The sequence below is a fragment of the Chionomys nivalis genome, chromosome 3, assembly GCF_950005125.1.
Source record: "Chionomys nivalis chromosome 3, mChiNiv1.1, whole genome shotgun sequence".
In the NCBI taxonomy this organism is placed as follows: Eukaryota; Metazoa; Chordata; class Mammalia; order Rodentia; family Cricetidae; genus Chionomys; species Chionomys nivalis.
Window position 1 is genome coordinate 6,936,556 of NC_080088.1, and position 14,973 is coordinate 6,951,528.

At 42.5% G+C, this 14,973-nt stretch overlaps 1 protein-coding gene across 11 annotated transcripts in view; it reads right to left on the minus strand.

Annotated features, from left to right (window-relative positions):
- The window catches only part of Son (SON DNA and RNA binding protein), a 33,235-nt gene that overhangs the window by 12,979 nt on the left and 5,283 nt on the right, over positions 1-14,973 (minus strand). For 8 of the 11 annotated variants that reach the window (XR_009056851.1, XR_009056852.1, XM_057765334.1 and 5 more), the window contains exons 4-7: positions 7,198-13,149; positions 5,363-5,523; positions 3,300-3,446; positions 2,837-3,025 (exon numbers count right to left, since the gene is read on the minus strand). Coding sequence is in view for 9 of the 11 variants with exons in the window: in XM_057765334.1 (XP_057621317.1) it covers positions 2,837-3,025; positions 3,300-3,446; positions 5,363-5,523; positions 7,198-13,149 (6,449 nt within the window). In the remaining 2 variants the exon portion in view is untranslated. Of the gene's footprint in view, positions 1-1,932; positions 2,741-2,836; positions 3,026-3,299; positions 3,447-3,626; positions 5,132-5,362; positions 5,524-7,197; positions 13,150-14,973 lie in introns of those variants that run through there. The other 3 variants (XM_057765343.1, XM_057765338.1, XM_057765342.1) reach the window with 3 other exon arrangements.

Consider the following 14,973-nt stretch of genomic DNA (forward strand, 5'->3'; position numbering starts at 1 on the left):
ATCCAATACAAACCTAACACACTGCTCGAGGCAAATGAATTAGTGACTATGCTCTTACACCACTTGTGCTGTACCCTACCTCTAATCTACAGTAAGCCTTTGCTGGCCTTATTAAAGAACTGTCCTTGGCGACTGCTTTTCTAACATGAGTTTTCCAACTTTGTTTATAAATCAGATTGACACAAATATCGTGAAAATTCTGTAGTCACTCCTTTCTGAGGATGAAGCTGGCTGGCTTCTGGGAAGGAAGATGATGCTATGGCAGAGGGGAACACCATCTTGATGAGTTGTTTTCCATACACATGGATTTATGAAGTTTCGGCCACGTCAGCACACTCATATGCAAGACAGTTATGGGAGTAGGAATAACAAGGATAATTTAGCCCTTGTGAAGATAAAATTCTCTCATCTTTGCTAAAATGTTTTGTGCTCAAGATCCATAAACTTCAATTATACTTATTAAAACAAAAAAGATTGATTTTAAAAAATATTACCTTGCCACTTAGAAAAAAATTTTTGCATTACTCTTAAAAAACAAACAAACAAACAAACAAAAAAAAAACATCATTTGGAACCCTACTGAAATCAGGTCAGTGCTCCTCTGGTAGAAAGAACACCAGCTCTACAAATATAGGAAACGTAGATGGTAACTAAGTAACAAGTTGAGTATTATCTATTGTCAACTTTTCTTAGGTGTCTTTAACATTGCTACAGAAATAGATGAAAGCAAAACAGTCGTGTCCCTTCCTAAAGTTTGGAATTCTTTCATTACAACCGAAATTACCTTCTACCTCTGCACCTAGATCTTTGTTGTCTAAGTAGCTCAGCTCTCACACTGCATTACCTTCCCCACAGACATCATGCTTTATTCATCTGATCCACTGGCAGAGCTTTCCTTCTGTTTCAGTGATTCTGTCCTCTACTGAACACTGCCCCCTTAATTAGATTCTAACCTTTGATGGAAGACAAGGCTAGAGCATCACTTCCAATGTTGAGACTGAAAATGGCAGTCATAAATTTAAATAAACTTTCTCATTCAAAGAGCATAATCAACATGCACTAAGCACTTTCCCATGACTCAACAGAAGCTAAAATTTATAATCATTTTCTCAAGAAAATGTCAGATTTCTACAAAATGTCTTAAGTCTTTGCTACAATGGAGATTCTCTCTGGCTATGATCTTCCCAACTGTTTAAATAATAATCTGAAATAAACTACTAAAAAGCATATTTATCAGGACATCTATTTTTGTACAACCCTCACCTGGTTTATATTCAGCTACTACAAGAAGATTAGCTGCAGATGTCAGTTAGCTTTCCTCCTAAGATGTGGCAGTAGCCCGCCCGATTTGGGGATTAGTAAATGAGCACTAAACTTGTTTCAACTTAAGTCCAAACCAGATACCCTTCTCCTCACTGGTGATGTTTTGATTTGCTTCAGTTGTTGAACTCTGTGTGAATACAGACCATCACCTTTAACTGTAAATAAGTTAACTACACTGGCCAGTTACGTTCATCAGCATTACTATTTAGAACTGTTCCCATTCAAAATGCCGCAGGTCAAAAAAACACAGTGAAAATGTCGCCTGTGAATATCTCTGGGGAAAAGTACTACATGAAAAAGTTTCTGATTTGAGTTCTATTTACTTTGACTTTATATACAAGATTTATTTGTAGAATTGGAAGTGTCTACTGGAAAATGTTTATGGCCAATGTAGGGAACCTCAAGTGAAGAGACGAGGTCTCTCAGACCTACATATCCCAGAACTGCAAGAAAAAGGAGTCCATAAGGGCATCAGGTATCTAAGTCCAATCTTTAGACGAATGTCAAGGCTTTGGAAACCGAGGGCAAGGTGACGACTGTTAGTCTCTAACTCCCACCTCCCCTAGTCAAGTCTCCACCCTCCCAGATCCCCAAGCGTGATTTTGCACAACAAGTTAAATAAAAGTAAACTGTTTATTAAAAGACACAGCAAAGATACAGATACAGAGATACATACAAAGATACAGATATATATATATTTACATATATATACAGTTTTGCTGTTCTCATGTGCACTGTACTTAGCAGCACATTACTTAATCAGGCGGCATTTTAATGGGGTTGTTTTGACATTTGGCATTGTTACTGCGTCATTTTGACAAGATACAACTATTGCCTTGAGAAATTTCAATGTATAAATTTCACTCCTCCAAGTTTTAATAGTAGCAAAGAGGGGAAAAGAGTAGGGAATGGAGAACCAAGGCTGAACACTAGGTTAAACACAAGAATTCAAAAGGGCTAAGGTAGCACAAGGAAGGGAAAATTACTGAAATCAAAGGCTATCTGAAAACCCAGAGAAATATTAAGAAACCATCACTTAAGGGCAATGGGCTATGTACCCACGATGTTCACATCAACCTACAATGACTTTTTCAATCCAGTTCTTGTGTTGAACCTGAGGATCTGCCTTCTCTCCCCTGAATCCCTCCACCCAACATACTTGCTACCACCAAAATCTAGAGCTATAGAGCCTAGAAGCAAAACGGGAAGCTAAATAGTTGTACCTTGGGCTCCCTTCCCACAAGTGCATGGAGGGCCCAATGTTGGGTAGGGATGTGATAACACTTTTCTCTGCAATTCGATGCTTTTCACTTTGTGGCTTCGTTCCACAAAGTGAATTGCATCGAGTTACTGTCAAATGAGAAGCTGCGGGTTGTTTCATCTGTCGTTTAACCCGGCCCTGCCGTTTAACCCGGCCCTAAGAAGAGTGAAACAGAATCCAAATCAGATATAAAATAACAATAAAATGGGAGATTTAGACATAAAAACAAACACATATATTCCTACTACTTACCTCTGAGGGCAAGCTGCTGCTGAAAACATTATCGTCATCCTTGTTTTCTTCACCATTTTTCTCTACAGGAACCCATTCTCCATAAACACTATCGGCTTCTTTTTTCCGATGCTGAGATCCAGATGACACAGGAAACTCCTTTGTTAATGTTACTTGGCTTTTTGGTGGAGTTGGTTTTGCTGCAGCAATCTAAAATACAGTATTTAATTAGAATGCATTATAACAGATACCATAAATGGTTTCTAAAAATCTCAATAAAATCTAAAGGAAACGTTTACTTTTATTTTTATTTTTTTACAGTGCCAGGAATTGAACTTAAGAGTCTCACACACCCTAGGCCCCCACACTACCAGAGCCCTACTCTGAGAAGAGCCGCTGTCACTATTCATCACAGCATGTACACACTCAGTAGACTAAACCCACAAGGGTCTCATCAGTCTGCACGCACTTGACTAATACTCACATTCAGATTGAAAAAGATAGGCTTGGGTTCACTGAGTTTAAAGGGATGGTGATAAAAAGGAGGTTCTTCTTCCTCTTCATCCGAAACATGAGGTTTATTCACTATTACATCATCGTCTTCTTTACTCTGTGCAATCTGTTTGCATTTCTTTAAAGTAAAAACAAACAAAAGATGAATATGGCTTACACAAACTAGCATGTAATTTTTTAAAAGAATCACATAAGATCAATTTTAAGTAATCAACATTTATGATAGCTTAAAGAACCATAATTTAGCTTACTAGATATATTATTTAAACACACACTGGCTGCTCAGTCAACAACATTTATTGAGCACCTACTATGTGCAGAGCACTGAACTGGGCACTGTCTTAAGAAAAATACAAAAAAAAAAAAGAAAGAAAAAAGGAAAAAAGAAAAGGGAAAAGAAAAAAAAGAGAAATAGGTAAAGACATGGTCCCTGCTCCAAGGGAGCTTACAATCTAATACAAGACAAGAGTACATATACAAGAAGTAATTGAAGAACCTTTTTACAGAGCAACACAATAACAAGTGCAAACTGATATAATACAAACAGGGTACATAAGTGCTAAAAGAACAAAGGCTTAAGAGAATATTCAGGCAGAGTTTAGGAATCAAAGAATATTTCTTCAAGAGTTCTAAGCGCAATTTCCATAGTAAATAAGAATTGGGAAGGAAAAGAAAGTCATCTTGGTCAGGTGGTGGTGAACAAGTCAGGAGAGACTTGTCAGACGGGGCAAGAGCGCTGACGATGAGATCAACAACAGCAGAACGCTAAGTGTTCAGAAACTTTTACATAAAAAGCTTGCGTTTGGTAAGTAAGCAAGAGGCTTTTTGCTAGGTCTTTCTTTTCTAAGTTATAATTCAAACTATAATGAATCTAAGCAAGGAAACAAGAAACTTTATAAATCCCAAATGTATGGTAAAAGATTTTAAACATTTGTGGCAGGGTAAATAGTAACATGTCTCTCCATAAATGTTTTTTAAAATTTATTTAAGGACTGTAACTTAAGAATGGAAAATAAGGCATGATGGAGAGGGTGCAATTGATGCAGTCCAACATATAAAGTCAATTCCTTCCTCAAAAGCAAAAGGAACATATTCCGTTTATAAAAAGGTTAAGAGTAAATTTTAGTAGACCTGTCTATACAAGCAGAACTTGTCACATCTATTATCAATTGAAAATATTACAATAGAATTAAAAAGCTCAATTAGCCAAAAACACAAGAGTGTATCAAGCATGTAACCAATGAGAACAGAATATGTTGACAGTGGCAGGCTGGCATAAGGCTAGCCAATAACAGGTTTCAGTATATGAAACAGTGTGTTATTCCTGGATCCTAGCAGCAATATTTCAGCGTCTTCCCCCCCCACACACACACACAAAAAAAATATTAAAGTAAAACAAAGCTTCCCCAAAAAGCCTTAATTTTAAAAGATCAATTTTTTAAAAACAAAAATAAGTATATTTAAAATATGTTACTGCCAAAACCCGAACCGCAGGAAGAACTGATAATGGCCGGCCATTATCGCCAATGGCTGGTACCAAACAGCCAAAACCCGAAATGTTGATGCGAAAGAAGTTCCTTTCAGGCAATGGCCAGCTATTCTCATTAATTTCCAAGCTCCGGTGGCAAAAGATCATTTCTGAAGATTGTCTGTGTCTTTGCGTATATGCAGTACACTCTTGGCGATCAGTGAACACGTCGTGAATGGAAACGAAACTGTAGGCGAGCTTCTGCGTGTTGCTCACTCAACACCTCCTCCATTCAAACGAACCGTTCCACTCCTCAGTCAGTTTGGCTTCTAAAACTGGAAAGCAAAAGTAATGGGAAGTAACTTTTTAGCTAGCGGAGCTTAGCCATCCCGGATAATGGCCTGCTAAACAGAGCTTCTGCCGCTGCCACATCTGTATTTCGGGTTTTGGGCACTCGGTGCCAGCCATTATCAGTTCAGCCCACAATTCAGGTTTTGGCACGCTCCAGAAGTCAACATCCATGGAATAATCCATTTAAGAATGGAAACAAAGTCTGTCTAGCTTACCTCCGTTAGTTCTTCTATGGTAGCTCCTCCAGACTTCTTAGCAACTTTCTCTTCTATTGTAGGTGGAGGGGCAGGCTTTAGGTTTGGTGGTAAAGGAACACCAGCCTTAGCACACATGGCAGCTGCATTAGCTTTGGCTATCTCAAGTAATTGAGCCTTATCTGTAAGAGAATAAATACAAGAAGCAGTTTTCCTAAACACTGTATGTTTTTGTTCTGTCTAAAGTTATCATAGACAATAAAATTAAAGGCATCAGTATTGTGCCCTAAGTTACGGCTATGATCAAGGTGAATGGACCCTTTTCAACAATTAACACTATTCTTTGTTTCCAATGCAAATACTACACACGATAGCTTACTATGACTCTGTGATCACCTAGCCATAAATTATAAAAGAACAAGTCTACCAAAGGCAACATTATTTCCTAGAATTAACATGACCATAAACCATTCTCATTTTTGTGCTAGGGATGCCGCTAAGTTAAAATGCTTACTGAGCATGTATAGACCCTGTGGTTCAAAGCCCAGTATTACATAAAACTGGTCACAGAAAACTGCAGTGGTAGAAGTTCAGGCCAACCTCAACTACATAGTGGGCTACAAGTTAGTCTCTGTCTCTCTCTCAGACAAATCTCATTCTAATCTAACAGTAACTTAATCCCTTATTAAGTTCCAAGTCCATCTCTTTCAAGAAGCCTTCAACTGAGCAAGAATGAACATTCCTCTCCACTGTGCAAAATGTGCCCCTGCACCATTACTAAGGCAATTACACCTTCTACTCTTTTAAGTTTTGACCCTTGGTAAAAGTAGTACATTCTAGCAACTTCCTTCACTAACTTACAATCACTGAGAATTACCTACCATTCCTCAGTTCTAAGAAAATGAAATATCAGAAAACTCTTAGTAAACGGAGTATCAATTCTGCTGTCTTGTCTTTTTCTTTATACTGCCCTAACCAAAAAATTACCCACCAGGTAAGCATACTTCAAGTTTTAATAAGAAAGAGGTTTTGTTTGGTTTTTTTTATTTGTTTGTTTTGTTTTCTGGTTTTTTGAGACAGTATTTCTCTGTGTAGCCCTGGCTGTCTTGGAACTGACTCTGTAGACCAGGCTGCCCTCGAACTCAGATATCCACTTGCCTCTGCCTCCCAAGTGCAGGGATTAAAAGTGTGTGCCACCTCTACACAGCTAGAAAACATTTATTTTTAAAGACAACAGAATATAATTAGTGATAATCACTTCATTAAATAAGCTGCATCATTCATCCAGCTCACTCTCAGAACAAAATTTCCTAAATTCAATAGCCTGTCATATTACACAGAATAACCTTTCCATTTAACAATCCTAGGTTGCCATTTTAAGATATGATAGCTAAGTTTGGCATGGTGGCTCAGCCTGTAATCCCAGTCAACAGGCGCTTGAAGAGAACACAGCCACTTTGGGCTGGCTACATAGTAAATTCCATGCCAACATGCACTACAGACTAAGACCCTGTCTCAAAAAAAAAAAAAAAAAATGAAAATGAAAATTTTCAAATTCTGCTTATTAGCAAAGCCTTGTGCTGAAATATATCCAGCACACAACAATCAATCTGAGTTGTAATAAGGCTTCTCACGCTACTACTCTTTCAATTAAGGTGAAATAGCAAGTCCAGGTACACCATGGCTCTGCACACTGCCCACAGCAGGTCTTTTACCTTTCAAGTGCACTAACTTCCCCTTCATTCTCTAAACACAACTGAATGATTATCTAAACCAACACCCCCAAAATACCCTTTTGACTCAGGATTAGAAATCAAGCTTAACTCATATCTATTACAATATAAAATATAACTCACCCAAATCTGTTAGACGTTTGGGTGATCTGCCTCTTTCAGAAGACCTGGATCTTTTACGACGAAGGGGAGATCTACTAAACCTTCTTCTCAAAGGTGTTCTTGATCGCCTCAATCTGACTGGTGATATACTGAAGCTTCGTCTTCTTACCACAGACCTTGATCTTCTCCTGCGGCTGGGGGTGCGGCTCCTTCGGCTGGGGGTTCGGCTCCTGCGGCTGGGGGTGCGGCTCCTGCGGCTGGGGGTGCGGCTCCTTCGGCTGGGGGTGCGGCTCCTGCGGCTGGGGGTGCGGCTCCTGCGGCTCGGGGAAATGCTGAAACTCCTCCTTCTACCAACAGATCTGGACCTTCTCCGACGACTAGGAGTGTGACTCCGACTGCGCCGACTTGGAGTTCGACTCCGAGCCCGAACTGTTTTGCGGTTGTCCCGGGAGCTTGATCTTTTCCTTTTCCTTTCCCTGGACTTGGACCTGTGCTTTGGAGATCTTTTGCGTTTCTCTTTTGATACAGACCGCCTTCCTCTAGACTTAGATCTTGATCTGCTACTCCTCCTCCTGCGTCTTGAACGTGATCGTGAACGTGTTTGAGAACGATGAGACTTGGACTTAGATGACCTCTTCCTTGCTCTAGAACGAGACTCACTGGTACGCTTGCGTGACTTATGTTCAGAAGACTTGGATCGCTTACTCCGAGACCTTAATGAAGAGTCCCTTTTCTTCTCTTTTTCACCTTTGTCACGGTTTTTATTTTTCTTGCTTTTTTCATGTGTGTCCTTAACTTTGACAAAAATTTCATAGTCATCCTTTTCCTCTGAAGACGACTCTGAGGCTCTTTCTGGTATACTAATTACAACTGGACTGGCAGCCAATCTGTCCCGTTCAACTTCACTTGCAAGTAAAGGTCCTTCAATGCCAGCTCTAAGGCTTGTAAGACGTTCCATGTCCTTAGGAAGTAATGGTCTCACTAAGTCAGCTTCGTTAATCTCATCAATGTTGGCAGGATATCCTGAATCAGGAACTGTTTCTTTATTGGGAGGAGGTACTTCTTTATCTTCACTGCTTTCTTTAGGGCTAAGAGCAACTGCTACTGTCTGGTCACTCTCTTTTATGGGCAATGAGTCTTCTGTATCCTTACAAACAAGATTTGCTGATGGTAAATCAAGATGAATGTCCTTAGCAGGCAAAGGTCCCTCTATGTCAGCTTCACTGCCACCACTAGGGCTGGTGGAAATTACCATGTCATGTTCAGTATCTTGAGTGGTTAAAGATACATCACCATCATATTTACTATCTAAACTGGGAACAGATGCTGTAACAAATTCCAACCCCTTACTAGTTCCCGCTGTATCTGGTTCCAGAGCTAGTTGAGAAGATAGGCTTCTTCCCGCATCAGCTTCACTGACAGCAGGACAGGTATCCAATTCTGTGACTTCCTTAGCCTCAACAGGCATGATTTTCTCTTCACTTGCTTCACCAACAGAACCAATGGCAGCGGAACACACTGTATCATCTTTAGCAATTAAATGACTGTTTATAGTAAGGTCTGTATTTCTGTCATATTCATTTTCATACAAGTCACTTTTCAAGTGCCCTCCATCATGTGGCTCTTCACCTGAATGCAACAGAATCTCCTGCATGCCAACCTCTGGACCAAAACTTTGATCACCAGAAAGTAAATTCCTTTCTTTTATGACATGTGATGAAAAAACACTGGACTCCACTATTGGTGGTGAAGGCTCTAAAGCCATCTCCGGGGATATTACTTGACTATGCTCTGAAACTGTGACAGCAGGTTCTGAAATGGCCACAGTAGGTTCCTGGACAGGAACACATGGTTCTGAAACAACCATAACAGGTTGAACGACTGATACTGCTGGTTCCAAGATAGGCACAGAAGGCTCCAGGGAAGAACCACCTGACCCTGCAGTTGTAGCATGCTCTGGGTCAGCCAAAGCTGGAACCTCTGGGACAGCCACAGGAGGTTCTAAGACAGACATGGAGGAAAGTTCTGGAGTAGTCATAGCAGAAGGGTCTGGGGCAGTCACAGCAGGAGGTTCTGAGACAGCCACAGTGGGGGTTTCTGGAACAACCATAATGGGAAGTTCTTGGTTGGCCACAGCTGAAAGTTCTGGGACGGCAACAGCAGGAGATTCTGGGGTAGTCATAGTGGGAGGTGCTGGGACAGCCATGGACGGAAGCTCCAGACTGTTCTCTGCTGACTGTGAAATAGTTACTGCTGGCTCCAGGAGGGACATAGATACCTCTGAAATAGCATGTCCTGATGGTCTCACGGAATCATATGTTTCCGATGTCTCCGACATAACAGAAGGCTCTGATAGCACAGTTTGTTCAGCTGATATGGTAGCCTCAGAAACCATGTAAGTCACTGGTCTCTCTGTAACCATTTCATGTTCTGCTACAACAGCAGACTCAACTGGTGTTGGTATGACTGAAGACTCTGGTTCCTGTGCAGATTCTGGAACAGTCATAATAGCCTCTGGTGCTAACATTGAAGTCTCAGATTCGGATACTGAATAATTAGCAGGTACTGCCAAAGGCTCTGAAATCTCACTTTGACTCACAGGAGGCTCAGGCTGTGATATAGATTCTTCAGTAGGTAATGTCACCTCTGTAGACCAAGTATTCTCAGCTGTTAATACCGACTGTTCACCGGATAATGCCGGACCCTCTGGTGGTTCCTCAGGAGGTAATGGTGGCGTCATTGGTGGTTCCTCAGGTGGTAATGGTGGCATTGTTGGGGGCTCTTCAGGAGGCAAAGGAGGCACCATATATGCCTCCGTATAGGAATCAGTGTAAGAATCAGTATAAGAATCAGCTGCCATAGACATCATTGATCGATCAGTGTAAGATGACATCATAGATCGGTCAGCTGCAGAGTATGATGACATCATAGATCGGTCAGCTGCAGAGTACGATGACATCATGGACCGGTCAGCACCCATGGACATCATAGATCGATCAGCCATAGGGGACATCATGGAGCGTTCGTAAGCTGACATCATAGAGCGTTCGTAAGCTGACATCATAGAGCGCTCAGCCATAGGTGACATCATGGAGCGCTCATAAGCTGACATCATAGAGCGCTCATAGGCTGACATCATAGAGCGCTCAGCCATGGGAGACATCATGGAGCGTTCGTAAGACATCATAGAGCGCTCATAAGATGACATCATGGAACGTTCTGCAGCATAGGACATCATCATAGAACGTCTAGATGCTAACATCAAGGGTCTGGGTGCTAATCTGTATGGCCTAGGTGCTATTCTATAGGACCTGGGTGCTATTCTGTATGGTCTGGGTGACATCCTATAGGGATCAGGAGTTAGTCTGTAGGGATCATGGCCTAACCTATAGGGGTCCTGTCCTAACCGGTAAGCATCATGCCCTAACCTATAGGGGTCATGACCCAACCTATAGGGATCCTGAGCTAATCTGTAAGGATCCTGAGCTAATCTGTAAGGATCAGGAGATTTTGAACCCATCATAGCAGAATCTTGGGTACTAGATGCTAACATTTGGGCATCCATAGTACCAGATGCTAACATCTGAGCATCCATGGTGCCAGAAGCTAGCATTTGAGAATCCATAGCACCAGATGCTAACATTTGGGAGTCCATGGAACTGGTTGCTAACATCTGGGAGTCCATACTGCTGGTTGCTAACATCTGGGAGTCCATACTGCTGGTCGCTAACATCTGGGAGTCCATACTGCTGGTCGCTAACATCTGGGAGTCCATGGAGCTGGTTGCTAACATCTGGGAGTCCATACTGCTGGTTGCTAACATCTGGGAGTCCATGGAACTGGTTGCTAACATCTGGGAGTCCATACTGCTGGTTGCTAACATCTGGGAGTCCATGGAGCTAGTTGCTAACATCTGGGAGTCCATTGTGCTAGAGGCTAACATCTGGGAGTCCATGGTGCTAGATGCTAACATCTGCGAATCCATGGTATTAGATGCTAGCATCTGAGAATCCATAGTGTTGGATGCTAGCATTTGGGAGTCCATGGTGTTGGATGCTAACATATGGGTATCCATGGTGTTAGAAGCTAACATATGGGATTCTTGGGCCATCAAGGGATCCACTCCTACTGTTACAGAAGTCTCCCCCACCAATGTAGAAGGCAGCTCCTGTGCTACCGTATTATAGGATTCCAGCGCTGTCGTCGAGGGCACCTCCAGAGACTGCGACACGGTCATCGTTGACAGCTCCGATGTTGTCACCACAGACTGAACAGAGATCTCCAGCGCCACAGTTGCCACAGGCTGCCCAGGCAACTCTGGCGCCCCAGGCTGCCCTGGTAACTCCAGCACCCCTGTTGCCAGGGGCTGCCCCAAAAGCTCCAGGGCTCCAGCTGCCCCAGACTGCCCTGAAAACTCCAGTGCCCCAGTTGCCATGAGCTGCCCAGGCAACTCCAGTGCCCCAGTTGCCACAGGCTGCCCTGACAACTCCAGTGCCCTAGTTGCCGAAGGCAGCCCCGACAACTCTGGCACCCCAGTCACTGAAGGCTGCCCAGACAACTCCAGAGCTGTGGTTGCCACTGGTTGTCCTGGCAACTCCAGCACCATCGCCTCCGGCTGCCCCAGCAACCCTGTTGCTGTTGTCACCTCAGGATGTTCCACCGATGTCATCGCCACGGGCTGCTCGAACTCTGCCGTCGTCACAGGCTGTTCGGTCAACTCCATTGCTACTGTTACTGCAGGCTGCCCTGTCAATTCCATTGCCGCTGACACTGCAGGCACCCCTGGCAACTCCTGTGCCATCACAGGTGGCTCTGGTACCTCCTGTGGTGGCTCCAACCCCACGGATGGTGCTGGAGGCCCTGGCAATTCCTGCAACAACTGTGGCACTGGTGTCACAGAGGGCCCCGGCAACTCAGGCACTACTGTCGCAGGGGGCCCTGGCAACTCAGGCACTGGGGTGGAAAGGGGCCCTGACAACTCTGCCACCGGGGTGGCAGAGGGCCCAGGCAACTCCAGCACTGGAGTCACAGGGGGCCCCTGCAACTCCATCATGGAGGTCGCAGGTGGCCCCGGCAACTCCAGGGCTGAGGCCACCGACGACTCCTGCAGCTCCACCGCTGTGGTCTTAGGCTGCTCCACTGACTCCTGAGGTCTTGTCACGGATGAATCTGCAATCTCCGACGGTGCTTCAACAGGCTGCTCTGGCAATCTTAGTGCATCAGTTGTAGATGACTCTGGAAAATCCATTGTTGATGGGCTTGGTTCAGGGTGCACCTCAGTAGGTATCTCTGATACTATCATGAGGGTTTCTGGTGGCTCAAGCACTTTTGCTATGGGAAGCTCTACCAGCGTGGTCTTTGATATCTCTGGAGGCGTAGTCTCCAAAGATTTCAGCACAGACTTCTGATACTCCACTGACATTGTTACAACGGGCTCAGGTGACTTCAGCACCGCTGTTGACATAGGCACCGGTGCTGCTGCAAAGGAATCCAGACTCTTGGTCGTTGAGGGTTCCATCATAACTGACGCAGGCTGCTCAGGTTGCTCTGAGATTACTGATGTAGATCCAACAGACAGCTCTGCAGTTTTTGTAGGAGGCTTCAGAGTCTCTAAAACGTGTGACTCCTGAGCCTCCGCTGATCCTACCGGAGGTTCTAGCACTAAAGGGGCTTCACGGGCCTCAGATAAGCCAAATGCTCTCACAGGGTGTTCCAGTGCCACTGCTGCTGAAGGTTCAGAATCGAACTTTAAAAAGGAATCAGACTCTAGATCAACATTCCTGTCATGATGAGATTTCAACTTGGACTCAGCTTCTTCTGGTTGGTTTTTATATTTTTTTTCCTTTTCTTTCTTCTTTTTCTTCTTTTTGTTTTTGTGCTTTTTATGCTTCTTTGACTTTTTGGTAGGAACTTCATCAGTAGGATCTGTTTGTACAGATACACATCTACTTTTTCTGGAGGCCTCCTTCAAGTCTGAAAGTAATGAAAACTTGTGAGTCGTTCCCCAATGTAGATTCATACAAATTGCCATATTTTCATTTACATGTAGAAATCACTATATAATTAATCATATTGTAAATAAAAATTTACAAAATAATCTATTATCTCTTGACCAATAAGCCTGAAGGCTGCCATTTCTCCAGGATTTATAAAACTAAAATCTTCAAGATAAATTCTTGACACAAAAACCAATTTAGAAGGAAATTATGTTTTAAGGCAGGACATAGCTCTAGGTCAGAGTATTAGCTAAACATGTGCAGAGCCCTGGCTTCAATTTTCACCCCTAGTGGGGGAAGATGGGACAGTATTTCACTAAAATCTAAGGTTAATTTTTTTCCCTCAGAGTCAATGAGACAGCTCAATGTGTAAAATGTTTGCAGGCAAACCTGATGTCCCATATGGTAGAAGAAAACCAACTCCACAAATTAAGTGATTTCCACAAATAAGACAGTCCACATACACACACATATATACACACACACATACACACACACGCACGTACATGCATGGATAGCTATCCAGAAATACACAATATTTTGAAAACAGTGCATGCCTATAATACCAACATTCTATAGACAGAAGCTGGCAGGTCTCTGTGAGTTCAAGGCCAGTTTGGCTTACAAAACTGTAGGCCAGTCAGAATTACAAAGTGAGGCCCTGTCTCAAAAAACAATCCCCGCCCCCCCAAACTTTGTTCTTAAATTGTAGAAGTTTTTACAACTATGTCAATGAGTTTACTTCATATTTAGTTTCAATTCCTATTTAAGATTTAAAAAATTCCAATTACAGAACTACTAAAAGACTAATGTCCAAAGATAAAAATGCTCTCATTCAAATAACTTCTACTAACGTTTTATTAGCCATCATTTATACAAATGATATAGCACCTGTTCAGCTTAAAATTTGACAAATCTTAAAATGTTAATCAAATATACCAGGGATTCCTAGCACAGAAGGAAAAAATACCAACACCAGACACCATATCAAAATAAAATTAATAATTTTCTATTGCTTATTTCACATAAGCATAAAATCATAGTTTTTACCTAAACAAGATTGCCAAGACTATCTATGATCTATGCAAGACTTGCTATTAATATGTGTATCAGAGAGAACCATACCACACACCTAATTCCTATACTTCTGTGGTTAATCATAAATTCTTTTTTAATTTATTTTATTGGTGTTTGTCTGTATGTATATCTGTGAGAGGGAGTAGGACCCTGCAGTTACAGACAGTAGTGAGCTGCCACGTGGGTGTTGGAAACTGAACCTGGAACCTCTGGAAGAACAGTCAGTGCTCTAAATGCTCAGCCACCTCTCCAGCCCCAAATTCTTCATTTTTAAGCACCCATTATTTAATCAGTTCCAAAAAGGAAATACTATGCAATGACTGTGTTTCAACTTGCTTGTACAAACAAGTCAACTTCTTTTTCGTTTTGTTTTTCTCTGTGTACCCTTGGCTGTCCTGGAAATCCTTCTGCAGAGCAGGCTGGCCTTGAACTCAGATCAGCCTGCCTCTGCCTCCCAAGTGTTGGGATTAAAGGGATGCACCACCATCCACCTGGCACAAGTCAACTTCTAAGCATGTGATTTAAAACAAAATCTGGTGTTTTAAAAACCACTAAAAATTTAGTTCAGGCTCTGGCACTTTACAAAATTGACACTTGGGGGCTAGAACAATGTGTTTAAGAGATTGCACTGCTCCTGCAAAGGATCCTGATCAGTTCTCAGCAGCCACTTGGTGGCTCACAGCTGTCTCAACTCCAATTACATAGGCTCTAATACCCTTTCCCC